General features: G+C 38.0%; 1 protein-coding gene across 6 annotated transcripts in view; it reads right to left on the bottom strand.

Moving 5' to 3' along the window:
* MYO3A (myosin IIIA) overlaps positions 1 to 18,227 on the bottom strand; it is a 126,860-nt gene that overhangs the window by 79,877 nt on the left and 28,756 nt on the right. For all 6 annotated transcript variants that reach the window (XM_027781755.2, XM_027781756.2, XM_055806054.1 and 3 more), the window contains exons 4-5: positions 9,153 to 9,257; positions 8,289 to 8,388 (exon numbers count right to left, since the gene is read on the bottom strand). In XM_027781755.2, coding sequence (XP_027637556.2) covers positions 8,289 to 8,388; positions 9,153 to 9,257 — 205 coding nt within the window. The remainder of the gene's footprint in view (positions 1 to 8,288; positions 8,389 to 9,152; positions 9,258 to 18,227) is intronic.

The raw sequence follows: 18,227 nt of genomic DNA, 5'->3' as shown, positions 1-18,227 counted from the left end.
GTGCAGCTACACACAATCTGCTGCAGTATGCTGGTGGAGAAAGCCTTCCTTCTTAGATGCTGCCTTCCTTAAATAACAGATTTCAAAGTGACTGCCATTTCTGAGATCCAAAAAGGAATTTTTTCCCTGTATGACTGGGAAAACCCTGGAGATTTTTCTCCTTGTTATATGACATGGTTTTCCTGTCAAGATTATCTGGGTTACTGTAACATCTATGCCGATGGGACAGAATATTTAGAATACCTAAAGACCGGAATACTTCAGTACAAATGACTGATTGGGTTCAAAGTTCAGGTAAAAATGAATAGGTTTCAGTATACACAGGTGAGACCAGAAGGTTTCTAATAACCTCACAAGATGACTATTTTGTGACCCATGAGAAAACCCAAAGCAAGTGTTTGCTGGCCACAAAGGGCTGTTTTCTTGCTTCATGTGTCTCTGGCATATGACACCAGCTTTCTGTATCAAGCTTCTTTAATGTTTAAGCCATCAGTGACATCTTTATGTGAATTAGTAGAAGAAAATATTTGAAAGACCAAGTGAACAGCTTATCCTGGATACAGCATTTGGCCACGTGATTACTTTTTTTGTGTTAGTGGACAGCACAAAGGCTTTCATTCACACATGGCCCATAAAATAAGTTTTTAAGGACTAAGCCTTCAACAAAGAATTAAACATTCAACAATGAAAATGTTCCACAGCTCAAGTCAATGCAATCCATCTTATCCCTGCTAACCCTGGTCTGAAAAAATCAGAATTATTACTCTGATTGGGTTCAAAGCAGTTTGACAAGCTGCTCACGAAGAAAGCCTTCTTCAAAGTCCTTACTTTTATTGGATTCTGCCACTGTCCCCTAGTTACGCTTTTTAGAAGCAACATATGAATGTCATGCTATATGGTATGCAGAAATGACAACACTATAACAGTCTGGTTTTGATCTGAATCAGTGAAGCAGACAGCTTTATTATGGATACATGCTAGAATGACTAAGGCAAATAGAAGTCTTGCTATGATTCACTGCCTAAAGTAAGCTAAGGGCAGAAAGATTAATTTAGTTTTGGATACTTTCAAATTAAATTATTTTAATTAATTGTTTCATTTTTGCAGAATGATTCAGACAGCATTTCTAGCTAATGCAGGGCACGACGAAAGAGACACAATAGGATATTCTGACTACTCCAGAATAAGTAATCTATAAAAGTTTGGAAAACTACTCAAGGTCACGCTGAGCTCCTCTTCAATATCAGCAGGACATGTGAGGCTGGGAACCATGGTAGATATTAAAAGGGACAGAGATTAAAATATCCTTCCCCCAAATGCCCCAATACTCAAACTTGGATCACTCACAGTTGACTTTTCAACCTACTCACTGAGCACAAGGTGGCTCCAGACTCCCAATCCATTGCAGCCCAACCTGTACTGTGTACATTTGCAGCACAGTCCTGTGAGCTTTCTCTCCCTCTGCCACGCCATGTGCCACACAGGGTTTGCTAGACTGATCTGTGATCAGTCAACAAACTGCATCTATCAAGCCTGTTCATGGTAGGGAGAAGCCATAGTACTGTATCACAGCAAGGTAACACAAGAGTTAGTGAGCAGTCATGATGAAAGGATGAAGCTCAGTGTTGTGGTTCCCTCCCCAATCTCTGACCCAAGATTTCAGATGCTTTCCCCACAAAACCAGCAGAAAGCTCTCTCACGCATCAGAAAACCAGGAGAGGTGAGCAATTAAGCAGATGGAACTATCAGGATGGAATCCTACCATGGGCTCATTAATTACTTTGAGACTGTTCCTATTATTTTGGGCAGTATACTGTACAGTATAACTGATTTTACTACTCTTGCTTTGTTATTATAGCAGCTGCTGGCTCATCTACACTTCAAAAACTCAACTTGTTTAGCATAGTCACAGAATTTTAAATATTTTGGCCTGTATTTCTGTATCTGAATTGGCATGAATATGATGCAATAAAACATAACAAAACCACCTATGCATTCTAACTTATGTTGATCAATTGTTACTGATCACTAGCAGTGGTAAAGCATTACTAACACTCAATAATTTGTAAAGAAGAAGTAGCACACCAGTACTGGAGTCACAACAGAGAATGCTGAGAGAACTACTACACAGTCTTTCCAGGGGGAAAAAACTCAAAGAAATTTATTTTATGAACTCAAATGAATTATGACATGAACTTAATACTTTCATTTACTATTGCCTAAATGAAATTATTTATGCATTTCAAAGTAAAAATAGAGTTAATATAAAAATACACTACCAAAAAGTGTCTTGCAATTGTCTTGTTTCACCAAATTGCAATTTTGAATAATCAGGCAGCCATCCAGAAATGCCAGCATTAAGATGTCCTTGGCTTTTAACTTTGGATGACTTCAGATAGCTTTAAAAGAAGAAGATCGTCTTCTCCATAACAAAATAATAACCCTATTACATTCCAAACACAAAGGCTGACCTCTGTCTACTTGCAGTTTCCCAAATACATAGAAGAGATAGTTCAAGTATTAAACAAAGTAATGGCAGTTTTCAGTATGTCTAAATAGAACAGTACAGTATTCCTTCCCTATTCTGTTTTTTTCCCAATAAGTCATACTCAGATTAAATCTGTAGTTGACTCAGTCTACTATACATCCACGATAAAATTGTGCTAGCTACGTGCAAAGTGTGATATCTGAAACTGCATTTAGAATGCCAAGACAATATTCACATACCACTTTTAAATCCAACACTTCTAACATTTGAAACAAAAGCAGAAAAATTTGAAGTACAAAAATCACCATATCTTCACTATATATTCCATATTACAATGCATGTTTTAATTATGCAATCACTTTATCCACAGTACTAAAGGAACCCTTGAAGTCATTATTCTATTAACTGCATGCAGAACAGTTTGTAATTTTCCACCATCTGCCAGCAGCAGTGAGATTACACTACCTTGTTTCCATGTCTTCCACTGGAACCTGTTTTACCTATAAAAAAATCTTAGATCTTTCCTACGTATTGCTTATCCAGAGACTCTATAATGATGGAGAGTTTTAGATACCGTTAATGAAATGCTTAAGAAGAAACTGAGAACGGACAGTGCCAATTCTTTTCAATATCCCTTTCCCACAGAAAAATTACTGGGCCAACCTGGGGGAATCATGAGATCTCTTGTAGTTAAAAATAAGCTTGAATTCCAAAGATTTAATGAGTCCTCCAACTTCTTATTTTCATTATGGGAACTTGAATATTTTTAATATCCATCTAGATGTCTGGCTTTTTTTTCCTCCAATGACCTTTCATGGTAATAATGTCAACATTCTAATTACATGTGGTTAGAAAGTATGTTTTCATTTGATGCACAGAAAGACATGGCCTTCAGCAAGGAACAGTGCTGCTGGAAAACTATGCATTTGCCTAAGTGGTGAAGTACAATTTAGACTTACATTTTTTCTGGACATTTCCAAGGCAACAGCTGTGCATCTCGAGATACTTCTAGTCTGTGACAGCAGGCTTTAGCAGTCCCATAGAAGTATGAGCTACGTTGCTCCTGTTCAAGACTATCAACCTACAAGGTCAACCCTCAAAAACATAGCTGAGGAGGAATTTTCCATCAGCATTACACTCTCCTCTTTTTAGCTAAAATAATCACTTGCCATGTGACTGTTGATGTTTCAAAACTTTTAGTGGAAAAATGATTCTTTGCTCCATGACTCCCTGCACATCAGCAACCTGTCTAGTTTGCTGATAGGGAATTGCATCCTCTAGGATCCTCTTCTTTCAATAAGCACGAAAAGCTCTGGCTTTCAGGCTCCCAGGCTCACTGCAATAGCTGGGGATTTCAGAAACATGTCCAGTCTTTCAAAATGAAATGTCATTTGGACTTTTTCAGACCAAAGTTAAAATAATAACAATAACAATACAGCTCAATTTCTCTTGTCCCATTTTGGAACTGCACATTACTTGACATCTCAGAATTGCCAAACAGGAACTATGTCTTCGACTAACATTATTTAATAGATGAAAGGCCCTATGCAGCATCCTGATTTCAAGAAAAGAAATTTAACTGAGAGGGAATATTAAAAGAAGCAAGTATTTGTCAGCATAAGCAGGTGTTAAACACTCAGTTCCCTATGGAATTAGTTACACATTGTAAAAGGCAGATGAATATATGAATTTTTATTACAGATGAAGTGTGCTATGTGTGCAAGTGACTTCAGGCCATTTTTTAACTGATGAAACAAGGTCAGACACTGAAAGATATTTAGGCTGAAAAGGCTGCAGATAAATTTGTCACAAGACTTTCAAAAGGTATCTCTCATTAAATTAATTTGGATTTACATGCTAGAAATTCCAGAATTTTTTCTGCATCTTTAGTGGCTAGAATTTCTTCTGAAATCTGGCTTTTTAACATTAATCCACTGCATACAACCAGAGTTCTGAGAAACAGATGTAAAAGATTTCCTTTCCAGAACACTAATAAGCAACTGCGAATATAATTAAGAATATTTATAAAAAGGGAATTTGGTTCACACCTCGCTTGCCTCCAACTCTTTTTATATGATACATTGTATAGCTGTCACCCTTTAAAGTGCTGCAGGGAATTCACTTTAATGTAAATGTATATCAACACATCCGATATTGAAAACATAGCAGCTACACTTGAATGTAGTGCAGCTATTTATTGTTTCTATTGATGCAGTAGAGGATGCTCCTTGCTTGGAATATAATTGCTGAGATTCTCAGGCATAACATCCTTCTCCAAAGGTTTTCTACCTTTTACAGCTAATTCCCACAAATGTTCAGGCAGCAAAACTGCCTTCAGTCAATCTTCTTCTCTGAATTCAGCAACTGAATCTGTGATCATGGGATGTGCTTAGAGTAGATCCCCTTGGCTGCTACTTACTATCTGTAGTAAAAAAGAATGATTTTATTTGTCTCTGCCAATCTCAATTATTGCACTGTACGTATGGGAGCAGAAAGGATGCTTCTCCGGTAATGGTATTTTAAACTTCTTGTGGCTTGGACAGTTTAAGCTGAAACTTCTGTCTGGCAGCTCCTTGATAAGCAACTGGGCTTCAGAAGCATTGCTGCAGAGATGTTCTAAACTCATTTACTTGATCTGATCATTAATCTATCAACTGGGATCAGATGTTTCTTAGGTACAAGGATATTACTGGAGTAATTAAACAATATTACAGCAAAATATTAAGGGAAAACAAGGATTTCACTCTTCAAAGCAATCCGGGTGAGGTACTGCACTGCCATGCTATTCTTTCAAAGTCTTTCTCATCTCTTTAACTATCAAAACCTTACGAAAGGCAAACAGCCTGTTAGCTTGTATTTTGGGAGAGCTTTTCCACACACTTTTTGTGTCACCTCTAGCAAGTCAGTCTCTCAAAGTTTCAGATCCCCAGCTGTTAACTGGGAATTATAGTAATATACTTCCACATAAGTGTTCTGAAGATCATGCATTACAGACTGTGCAGTGTTCAGAAACTATGGTCACAGCATACATAAATACCCATGAAACAACAGCCATAAGGCAATGTGTATCAATTGTGACACAAAATGAAGCTTCTGGAAAGTCAGTACTGCTGTGCAAGAAAGGACTCACAATGGTGGTACACTATACACCAAGCACAGAGACTACAAAAAGAACAAAGGAAAGAAAAGCCATTCTCAAAGGTGATTTAATCCACTGAAAGTTAACTATTTTTTTCGCTTATGAGTCTTAAAAAGTTCCTAACCGTAGTGAAAAAAAAAAAAAGCGGGGGGGGGGGGGGGGGGGGGGGGGCGGGGCGGGGAAGACACAGTTCCAGTTACACAACCACACAACACATACAGACTGATAATAGGTCCTTTTTGAGTACTGTGCTCCATAAGGCACTTCACAGGTCCATCTTTCAGATACAGGCTTTATGCACCTGTTTACATGAAAACCACCATAAAGAGTATCAGCGGAGAAGAGCAAAGCACTCTTCAGGAACATCTCATCATCAACCAGCATACAGGAGAATGGCACACACAAAATTATTTTGGAAAGGGCCCACTGCCTCTGTCAAGTTTGGTGTTTGGTGGTTGATGTATTCCTTGATCCAGTGTCTCTGCTCCCCTCTCCACAACAGAAAAGCTGTGCATGCTGGAAAGAGCTGTGTGATTATTTGGGTTATTTCTGTTTGTTTGTTTGGCACAATGTAATAAATGGTTCAACCTAAACCAAAAATTTTGCTTCCACTCAGTATTTATTGGGAGAAAAGGAGATTGTGCCTGCACGTCTATCTCATTCTGTAGCCCGCAGATTCAGAGGCTTATATAATAAAAGATGGCTACGAGTTTCGGTCCTTGATCCAACAAATTTTATGTACAACAGTCTGTAGCAGCACCAACATGAGAGATTTTGATCAACTCACATTCCTGGCTAAAAAAATACTCCTGGAATCTGATTAATGTGGGTTTAAATCCTCCTACGTAGAAGACACAAATCTCCCAAATTCTACCTGAATACCTTAAACATCAGCCTGAAGAGTGAATGGCATGACTTCCCTGATGATTTTGTGAAGTCTATATAAATTTTCCCCATTTGAAACTACTCATTATTGGCTTCAGATTGGCTTGGGGGGGGGGGGGGGGGGCGGGGGGCAGAGAAACTTTTGATCTCTTCCTAAGTTAAGGTGCAGTTCCTATATATTCTTTATATATATATATATAAAGTCATCCTTTGAAAGGGTGGACTGCAGATATTATAGGCCCCTCTTCAACCCACATAAATATCTATGTATGTTTCTTGTGCACATTCTCATCTGTGCTTCAGCATCACAATTTTTCCTACAAGATTTTAAGATTATTTTTCAATTACAGCCTTATCAGTAGATTGCAGTAACTGGGGAATAAAGAATTCACATCCTCATCACTACAGCTTCTGTGTTTTGACATCTGCATAAGTGAATTAATTTTCAGGAGCATTGATCCTCTATGACTCTAATTGCCTTCAGCACCTTAAAAAAATTAGTATCCACAACACATTGAAAAACCTGTGGGCAAAGATATTGATCTTGCCTTACATTAAACTTCCAGACTATCAGAAAATACTAGTAGGTGTATGGCAGATAATTTAGGAAGTCTGGAGACTTTTCAATGGAAGATTTTATCTGAGGCATGAAATAATGAACATAAATATATGAATTTTCTGAAAAGCTAGCAACCCTAGCTTTTTAGTAGTTGGGGGGTGGGGGTGGCTGTGTGTGAAGTAATGAGAGTTGCATAAATGCAATCTACAGGCAGGAAGACACTACACTAACGGGAGTTAAAAACTCATGATGAGTTTAAGCAATTGTTATGTACTAATTGAGTAATTCCAATTAACAAAACAGGAGGGTAAAGGAAAAATATTTTCCATCTGCTGAATGGAAACATGATAATTATACTTGTCTGCTATGCTGTGAAGTAGTGATCAATAAATTGAATTTAAACATCAGAAGACAGCGTGCTACCAGAGGATAACAGTTCATAATAACAAGCATTGCAAATTTTTATACCCCTCCTTACATAAAAACCAGTCAATACACTTTTAAGGCAAATCCCTGTGGTATGGCCAATAAACAAGAGGTTGCATCCACTTAGCTGTGTCTTTGCTTTTCCCTTTATGTGGTAAAACCAGATGACAGCATTCAAGAATCACTTTAGGCCTAACAGCCTTGAACAGACCCTTCTCAATTAATGTCAGTTCTTAGGTTCAGGCTTGCCAAAACTGTTAGTCTTCCCAGACTTCAGAAAGCGGGGATTACCTGTATAGCATCTCCCCCGCTACTGTCTTCAGGTAGTATCTCTTGTTTCATTTCAAATCAAACTACTGAAGCGTATGTGATTGAGGTGGAGCTCTCCCATTCTTCACAATACCTAGTAAGTTCTAAGTCCTCTCATATACAACATGAAGCTTTTGCCTATCAGATTCTAATTTCACTGAATCAGCACATGGTCCTGGAGGAACTAAACACCAACCTGATGTTGAACCCTATTAACCCGCTTTCCCACTTCACTTACCATGTCTGCCCCAAAGCATTTGGTAGTTACTACCCACATTATAACTTCAATTTGTTAGCCATGCCAGAATTTCCAAAGCTGTAAAAACACCAAGTCTGTGAATATTTTATTTCTATCAAGTTAAAAAGTAACTTTCGTTTTCCAAGTGAATTTTAATTAAAACTTCATAAAAAATTAATATAATTAATCTTTTCCAATTTGTTTACTCTATTTTATTTTGTATATATAAGGAAACATAACATACCAAAATCCACAAGCTTGACTCCTCCTTCAGTGGTCAAAAGGATATTATTTCCCTTAATATCACGGTGGATAGTTTTGTTTTCATGCAAATGTTGAAGTCCCTGGAAGGTGGGATGTAAACAAGAACTTTTTACTAACAGCTCTGTCCTCTGTATTACATTTGCAGAAACAAAAAGGTAGCAGAAAAGTATGAAAAAACTTTCACCAGATATTATTTTTTTTTAACCCAAATCCACAGAGATGTCATTCTTACTAGAAAAACACTTGGCATACCCCATGACCAATAGGTATTTTTTAATTGCTTCACTTTATGTCAAATAGAAATTTTAAGATAAAAGCAGAAAAAAGCACTATAAATCTACACTATATATTATACCTTTAGAGTATAAACTCACAGAAAACTACTAAGGCCTAAATTTCACTGCAGAATATCAAATTCCAGTTAAAAAAAAATGAAAAATAAAGATACTTGAGCCTGACTACCCACAAAAATATTCTTGTAGCAGTGTTTGAATTCACTAGATCTGTTGATCATCTTGCTATAAAAATATTTTGGAGCTAGTCGTAAGAAATTGAAGATATATTTCTGCTATTTCTCAAAAGAAAAGTGATTGTGATGCAGAACTGTATTTACTAAGGAAATTAATCAATGGTCAGAAATTCAAATTAATTCTTTTAATAATGAAACAAACAGATTAATTGCTCTTTACCTTGCTTGTTCAAAAAGAACCATCTAAATTACACATTACCTTGATTTCATTAAACACTGCTACAATACAAGCTAGTGAGCCATGTTAGTGGGGACATTCAAAGAAAAAAATATGAGCTGAATGTTGACTGTCCTTTCACTGAGAGATTATCTTACCATCAGAGCTTCATGTAAAATGTAAGCAATTATAAGTTCATTCATCCTTTCGCCTCTTTTCAGAAATCCTTTTACGAGATCAGTCACAGATCCACCGTTGCACAGCTACAAAACATCGGGGGAATATGAAAAGAAATTAAGTGTTGGAGTGGCCATCTGGTTTTAGTTTTCAGTAGTTCTCATATTTATAGCCAAATCAGCTCCTATTGAAGTGGCAAACCATAAATTTGTCCTTATGTCTACCATTTTTACAAACAACATACACAGCAACTTTTGCCAATTTTTTCCAGTACTTTCTGCATTTAATTCTTCTTGCCCAAACACAAGTACAGCAGTCTGTTTACCTATATACACGATTGCTTTTCACTGAAACAGAAGTAGCTTATAGTGCAATAAATGTACTGTGAAGGCATGTTCTGTGGGTCACGCTAATTGCTTCTTGTATTCATCATGTGCAACTCACCAGCAATGCAGATTATTACAGCATCAATTCTCAGGTACAAAAGCTACATACAACATAAAATGATTTAAGGCATCAGAAGACAGGCAGCAGAGAAATTCCGCCAACAAGAAAATCTTCCAAGAGGAAAGCTGCCCTCTTTGCCAAGCAACACTTAATTCCTAGTGTTCAAGGATGTTATACACAAAGGATGGGCATCATGGAAGATTATGGAAGCACTGTGGAAAGAAAGGTTTCATCTCCCACTGAAACAAGGTGGGCCACAGGTGTAAGACTAATTATAGCCCTTGTAGCATCAACCCTGTCAGCTTCTTGTTCCAGATGCAGAGCCACAATCTACTCTGGACGGTCCTTAGACTCCCGCAACCCCCTGACCAGTCCCATATACATGGGAAGCAGTTTGGCCTTGCTCTCTAAAAAGATTAGTGAGCACACATTACCAGCAGATTAGTTTAAATCTGTAATATTTCATATGTTCGTTTTTATCACTTACAATTTTTCCGCAGGAAGGAGCAGCAATCTAACTTTAGTGACTAACTGTAGCAGTTACATCCCCACAAAGGTGAAACTAGGACTTAAGCCCTTAAACTATCCATAACGCACCTAACAATATTAATTGATTGATGAGCCATTGCCTGTCAAGGCGTAGCTGCTTCCAATAGAATAATGAAACAAATTTCAAGTTTCATACTGCATCATCCAGTAGCTTTTCATATGAAAAAAAAATACCCATATGTTTTACCAATGTAGCACAAAACAGGAATTCCTTTTGACTACAGATTTTGAAGTCTATTCAGACCAATGGCATAATTTATCAATAAAACCTTTCAACTCAGAACTCCACACATGAGATACTTTTGTATATGATTTTTAAATCTGTTCTTCTATACCTCTACATTTTTTCTGTGGTACAATTACAAAAAGATTTGTACCTTACAGTATAAAACATTTTATAGCTCTTTGCACCCAAACATAACAGTAATTTTCTGACTACCTTTGGAACCACTGGGTTGCAGTGAACTTGCCCAACATGAATGTCTACACAAATACCATTCATCTTATTGCAAGATGTGTCCCCCATCAGGTCAATGAAAGCTCTGGTCTGACAGATGCTGAGCTCTACGGCCACAACCTTGGAACTCAGTCTTACCCTTACTTCAGTGGGATAACATGCATGCTTGGAGAAGGAAGAACTCATGTTTAAATTACAAGATTAAGCCCTTTGCTGGATCAGGGTCAGTTTTCCAAGCAGGATTTAATTTACTGTCTTTAGCCATGCTGGTCTGCCTTCTCCATTGACTTTTTCTAGTTGTTGGGGTTTTTGGTTTTGGTTTTGGGTGGGGGTTTTTTGTTTGTTTGTGGTTTGGTTTTTTTTACCATGACATTATCTTTCCAGGGACTCTATTGTCTTAACTTTGCCACATCACTGACATGTTTAATCAAACCGAATGGATGATAACAATTCTGGTTAATTGAATGCACTTGCATTTCAGGGCACTAAAACTGTCTGACAAGTGACAAACCAACTGTGAAATAGACTACACATATGATACTCTTCAAACTATTTTTCTTCATTATCTAGTAGTAAGTTTTTGCTTCTTATAGACGGATCTTTTCCTGTTTTCTTTACAGAGTTGGGTATCTGCTAGTATTTCTCTTCAAGGTAAAGAAAACTAATCCAGAAAAGAATATATTCTTTTTGTACGGGGCAGAAGGAAAAAACTATACCTCAGAAATCACCTTTTTCAATGTTTAGGCAGGAAAGGCAAGACTGAATGTATTTGCCTGGGTCTACAATGTTAATTTTTGCTTTCTTAAACATGCTGCTTTATCCCTTTCATAAGATATAAAACCCTATTACAAGATAAATACCTGTATTATAAGATAAAACTTCTCTAAAATATCAGGTAAAGTAAGATACTAAAACTGTGGTTATTTTAGATCAAATCAAAACTGAACCTGGATATGTAAAAGGTCAGCTAAGCAGGTCTTGAAGAAAAAAAAAAAACACCAGAAATCACCCACACCACCATGGAAATCCTCCACTGAGTCCCAAGGCATGGTGACTGCTTAGGCAGAGTTCAGCTGAGGATTTCATACCTGCTGGTTGTTGTCCACACAGGGCAACTTCGCTTTTGCTACTTCTGTCTCAAAGATTTCTACTTTTACGTATATCAGACAACTTGTATTTTTCTGAGACCACCAGCACAGGAGTAAGAGGCGAAAAAAGGCTAAGTGTTAGAATGTAAGCAGCTATAAGGAGGAAAAGGGATTATTGGAATACACCTACAATTAGAAAAGGAGATTACGGCAGACACTGTGTGTGCTCTGTGCTGCCTGGGGCAGGAGGCGGGGAATGATGACGACAATGACGACACACTTTAGTATTAATCTTGTTCTATTTTTCTACAGGCTAAGCAAGTCCTTATGGGTAAAATGTTGCACTCACCTTTCTACTGCCTGGTTTTTGCAGATGAAGCTGTCACATGTCCCTATAACCATACACATAACTAAAGTTCAAACGGTGATTCTTTCTTCTGACTCAGGCTATCAAATTGCCTATGTGTTCAATGCAAGCTTATCATAAACACATAAAAAGTCCCTCTCATAACAAGAAGATCTCAGGATCTTCTCCTCCCTTTCAAAAGAAGCAGCTACAGAAAACTACGGCACTCCTGCCCAGTGCAGTTCTTGACCATGCTGGCTTGGGAATCTGAGTAGACAGGAAGATAAATTATACTTGGGGATGTAGACCAGGATCTACTTCATGACATAAAAACTTAAAAGGGAAAAAAACGCCAAACCATAAAACAAATAAAAATAAAATCACATTTCCTTAACTCATACAGTCCTTCAATGAGAGATTATGGGATAAACATTATTTAGCAGTAATGCCAGACTGGAAGTGTCCTTGGGTGTTGTTAAATATTGCAGCTTACAATCATGATCTCTGCTGCTTCTTAGCAGTATGCTGTCCACAGTAAAAAACTTGTGTAGCTTCTTACCAAAGTTACTGTGTTTAAGTTAAGCTAACTGTGATGCTCCGATGACAAGAAATCATGAAGGCAACAGAGATAACTTTTTAAAAAGATCTTTCTAGTTTCCAGTGAAACATCTAGAGAAGAAAGGTGCTAGTAGCTATTATTTTGTTGCAAGCATCGTGAACACACATGGTCAAATAGCTAACCAGTCTGTGTCATTACTTCACATCATTTGGTAAAATCTCCTCAGAATACCTTGATGAGGGGTACTATAAGCAGAAAACAATAAACATGTGGAGAACTCAGGACACAGACATGACATACAGTAGAAGCTATGTGTCTACCCGAGCTGTGCCACGAGGCTGCTTCCTACCCTAAATGTCAAAGTAACTCACCAAATCAAATGTCCTTCAACCTGTCATGAGACATGAGCCCTTCTGGGAGGAGAGAGTAATAATTCTGTTTCTCCCTCTCACACTCAAAACACACACACACATTCTCTCTTGTATACACAGACACATTTCTTGTGGTTTGTATCAGTTTTATAATACCTATTATAAGCAACTAGTAATCCCAGGAGAAAAATCTGGTATGGGAGAAGTGCTGATGGCATGTTAGCTCAAGTTTGGCAGCACAAGTAGTGGAAGGTGTAAACTGAATGGACTTTCTCAGTTTGGTTCTTATATCACATACTTTGGTATGTGAAATACATGTAAAACCAAAGCCCTTGAGTTTGAACTGTTTTTTGAAGTCTCCAAAGGCTGCAATTCCCCAACAAAGGATAAAAATAGTCTTTTAAGCTTTGAATAAACTTAATGTAGAAAGAGAGACTCTTATAAATACCCAGCCTATGAGGCACAATAAAGGAAGATATCAGTGAACCTCCCACAAGGACGTTATTTCGAAATGCCACCTTGATAACTTTGTACATAAGCAATTTTCATCAATTTAATGTTAGTCACTTCTTCTATTGTTCCCTTGTGATCTACAGGAATTTTCTTTACTGGCAGTATTTTTGGTGCCTGCGCTGACAAAATGCAAATATTATCTGCAAACACAAGCAACTAAAAGGGAGGTAAAGAGAACCCTTCAGGATACCTAAAAAGGGGTGGAGAAGACAGAGACAGACGCTTCCCAGAGGCACACAGCTAAAGAAGAGAAGCAACAATCCCCAACTGCAAGACAGTAGATTTCTACTGGACATAAAGGAAAAATCTTCCAACAAGAGTAGTTAAGCACTGGAACAGATTACCCTGCAAGTCTGTGTTATCTCCATACTCAAAACTTGAATGGAAAAGACCCCATGCAAACCTGTAACACTGAATTTAATCATCTTCGAGCAGGGGGCTGAACCAAATGACCTCCCAAGTTTCCTTCCAAGATATAATTTTCTATGATTCATAATATTTGGATTTTAAAATATTCAGTCCCTAGTTTGGATATTTATATAGCAGAAACAGGGTGAAAGGACTATGGAAATCTTGCACACTCGGACCAAGGAAAAGAATAATTTGAAAGGCTTGATCCATCCATGTTGAAAACCTGCCTGAAAGAAAATCTTGCGTACTCAGATCAAGGGAAAGAATAATTTGATAGAAGGCTTGATCCATGTGAAAAATCTGCCTGAAAGGGCTGCAGCTCTGATGGCCATACATAGCTGTATCAGAAGAGGTGCTTATGACTGTTCTACAGTGGCAGCAAAGAGCTCCTCTTTTATGATTTTCTGGCACTCAAAAGGCAAAGACTCATACGGGGATGACACACACTCCCCCACACACCCATCTGCCACAACCCTGTGCTACTGCAAAGCGATCTTCAGCAAGAGATTTATAAAACAGCATGACCTTAACACAGGAAATATCAGTTGAGATTGCCATCACATCACAGTCATGCAGGTGTTCTTTGTGGGTCTTACTCTTCACCTGCCCCGGCTGATACATTTCTCTCTTCAGCTCTTCACGATGCTGATGGCCACTGAATAAGGATTCAGTATCAGCTTTGCTTTTAAGAAAACTATCAGTTGCATTTTTATTAGGGCTATTACAGCTTTTAATCATCCAACTGCTCCTGATTCATGCATCAGTACTAAGCTGTCAGGTAATATTTGCTTGCATCCTGCAGTTGTCAAGGTGCTTTCATCTTATTTCAGTAGCTTGGATGCAAACAGCAGGGCAACTACAATTACTACGTTGCCCATCTTCACAGGCTGCACAGACATAAATGACTGGGTAGCACATCACATGTGCACAACTTATGGCATGCATGAATGATAGTTATGAAAAAATTGCATTGTCCAACCTTGCTTTAATGTTACCGCACATAAGAATGCTAAAAGCATCTCAGGCACTAATCCCTACTTTTTTCTGTTCTTAGAATAGATCAATAATCTGACCTGTTCCAGTGAGCATGCTGTACAGCAGCACTGCCAGCCTCTGAGCTAACTGTACCTTCCTTTTAGTACTAACTGCTGTAAGAGCAAAAGATTCTTATTTGTTGCTGTTGTGTTGCCATAGAACTACAGAAACATAAAAGGGACCTCAAGAAATTAGTTCACTGCATTTGCATTGTGTAGAGATCTGGTACTTTCAGGTGGTCCTTGACAGATATTTGTCTAATCTGCTCCTAAAAATCTCCCAGTAAGGGAGACCAGTCTTTCCAAGTAGCCTGTTCCTGTGTTTCACTAGCCCAATAGGTAAAGCATTTTTCCCACTATCCAGCCTGAATCTTTTTTGCTTCCAATAAAACTGCTTTAGTTTTGCCATTCCCTACAGTAGGCTTTGATAATAAATTATCATTATTCTCTATTTAACATCATCTCTGTCAGACTACTGTCATGATATATGATTTTTCTCTTTTTTAGGCTGTACAAAGTTAGTTGCTGTAACCTTTTCAAATCATCCATGTTTTCTAAATTTAGACTGCCTGCAATTTGCCACTGATGTTTGTGACACATTTTGCCTCAAACTGCATACAGGATTCCTGTGCAAGCCTTAGCTTGAAAAGCTTAACAGAACAGAACACTCTCCACTTTGCAGAGAATCCCTTTCTGCAGTCCCATTGCCTGATCAGCTACGTCCCATTTTTTCCTACGGATAGCTGTACTTTGCATGTATCTACTGATTTTTTTTTTTCCCCCTCTGATCAAAAAAATATCTCTGGTATTCACAACTGTGAATATAATCCTGTTCTCCAATATGCCTGTAATTAAACTAGGTGTCCACTCCCAACTTTTTAATGTGGACTTTATTTCATCACTCAAGTTACTAATGAAGAGAAACAGACCACAAGCAGATGCCCACTTGAGAGTCTCCCTGACCAAAAGTGAACTACTGAGTCCAGTTTTACAAAAAAGAGGTTATCCACTTTGTTGTTTATGTGAAGTTTCTGTATTTCCACATTTTCCTCACAAGAATGTCACATGGCACCACATCAAATCCCTACAAAAGACACATCTCATCTATTACTTTCTCCTTGCTTTAACAAGGTTAACAAGGTAACACCAGTTACCCTGTTAAAAGATGAGATTTTATTAATATTTGTTCTGGCCCAATCCAATCAACCACTTACCACATTACTGTGTTCTGGGTATTTCTACAGAGGTTTCTATTAATTTGTTCTGTAATAATTGTGGGTAACAAAGTTAAACAGACTGGTCTGTATTTCCCTAGGTCATTGTTTTTCCTCACTTTGTAAAGACATGCCTTAGAGATTCTTGTATCTCATTTCTCTCTTGTATTAGTAACATAATCTTGTCTTTACCACTCTCCACATTAGCCTTTCTGAGCTTACCCTTACATGCCTGTGCCTTAGCTGCGCATTTTTGTTTCTCCTATTTGAAAGCATTCTGAAATATTAAAAGAAGCAAACCCTGATGCACTCTTATTTGTCTCTTGCTGTGCTTTCATATTTTCTCTGCATCAGCTAATTTGCTGTTGTGTGTTTAATGTCTTTCAACAACTGCCAGCTACCCTGCTTTCCTGCATTTTTTACACTATTTTTCCTTAGCACAGGTACCTACCAGTTCCCCAAGCTGGGTGAAGCATACTCTTCTAAAACCCACTATCCTTACTCTGCTGCTCCACTGTCCTTCCTTTCCTCAGGAAAGTGAACACAATTATTTTGGGGACTTTTCCCCTCAAATTTCCTTCCATCTTATCTTCTCTATCAGAACAGAATCAATCTGATAGAGCCATTTCAAGAATCACTTTCTTTGCCATCTGTCTCCAAAATAGAACTTGATGGACTGTCCATCTCACAATCCTGGCTGTTACACAGGGCCACCTTTGACCAGATTAACTCCTATTTTCTGCCTATGGTGTGACATGTCTTCACAAATACTACCGCCAAAGAGCACGTTCCACTGACAGCACCTAACGCCTACCACAAACACTTGAAGATCCTTGTGAAGACTTACAGGGAACTACATCAGCTTCTTCAACAGACCAAGTGGTTCAATACACCACTCCTGTCTGTGCAGCACAGTTTTGATTTCACCTCAAATGGAACAAAGATGTGCACTGTGGCTCCTATTTTCCTAACAACAGTACAAGATAACCCATAACCAAAAGAAACCATTGGAATGCTCTGTGGTTTTAGGTAAAGTTGATTCATGCTTTCAGTTTAGCGTGAATGAAACGCATCACTGAAACAGACATCCTTCCTGAGTTATTTAGTTTCAGTGATCACAAATCATGTGGTATTTATAATTTTGCTCTCTTACATTATCTAGCACCTCCAGGGCTGTGTTAGTCACAGCCTCACGGGTGTTTGTTTGTTGCTTCTGATTTCTTCACTTTCAGTTTGGCTTTTAACTTCTTATTTTCTGTCACGTACACACGCTGACAAGACAGCCAGCCAGAAGAAGTTTGCCTATTCTATCTTACGCAGTGCTGGCCTTCACAGCCTCTTATCTTTCTCAGTCAGGACATAGATATGTCTACCCCACACCACTGTCAAAATGGAAAAGCCACATCTATGCCAATATTGTATTCTTCGAGATTTCTTCTTTCAAACTCAGCATAATTGAATGAAGGCATTAGGCTTTACACAGACAAAAAGAAAAAGAAGTCATTCCCTCAAAGGATGATTTTTTCTGTTCTAAAACATTTTTAATATTGTTAATATTGTTTTGTCTCTAGCAAAACAAAAAAAAAAAGGAAATAGGTGACAGTGCTATACAAGAGGTTTACCAGGCAAAGCCCAGCTGAATCCCCCTGCTAGCTGTTCCTGACACAAACTTCATATTGCACCACCCCATAATTCACAGTATTTATGTTATGATACAATACATTTACAAAGTTGCTAATGAAGAAATTAATGTATCACCTGTCCACATCTCCCTAAAAAAGTATACAGCTGAAGTGCTTTTAGTGCTGTGTAAAGCAACTGAGATCTAAACCACCAGATAATTCAAATACAAACAGAAATTCTGAAGGGGCTTCAACTACAGCTTCACAGCCCGGCAACAGCATAAGACAGCTGTAATTTTTAAAAAATCAAATAAATGGAAGGATAATTTTTCAAAATCAGAGCTAACCTAACTACAAAACTAAAAGGCACTGGTCAGCAGAAGAGCCCAGCACTTTCTGAGCAAATGCAAGAGGCAGCTTAACAAGACAGAACATTTTGATACAG

The sequence above is a fragment of the Falco peregrinus genome, chromosome 5, assembly GCF_023634155.1.
Source record: "Falco peregrinus isolate bFalPer1 chromosome 5, bFalPer1.pri, whole genome shotgun sequence".
NCBI lineage: Eukaryota > Metazoa > Chordata > Aves > Falconiformes > Falconidae > Falco > Falco peregrinus.
This window is presented reverse-complemented; position numbering and strand designations above follow the sequence as displayed.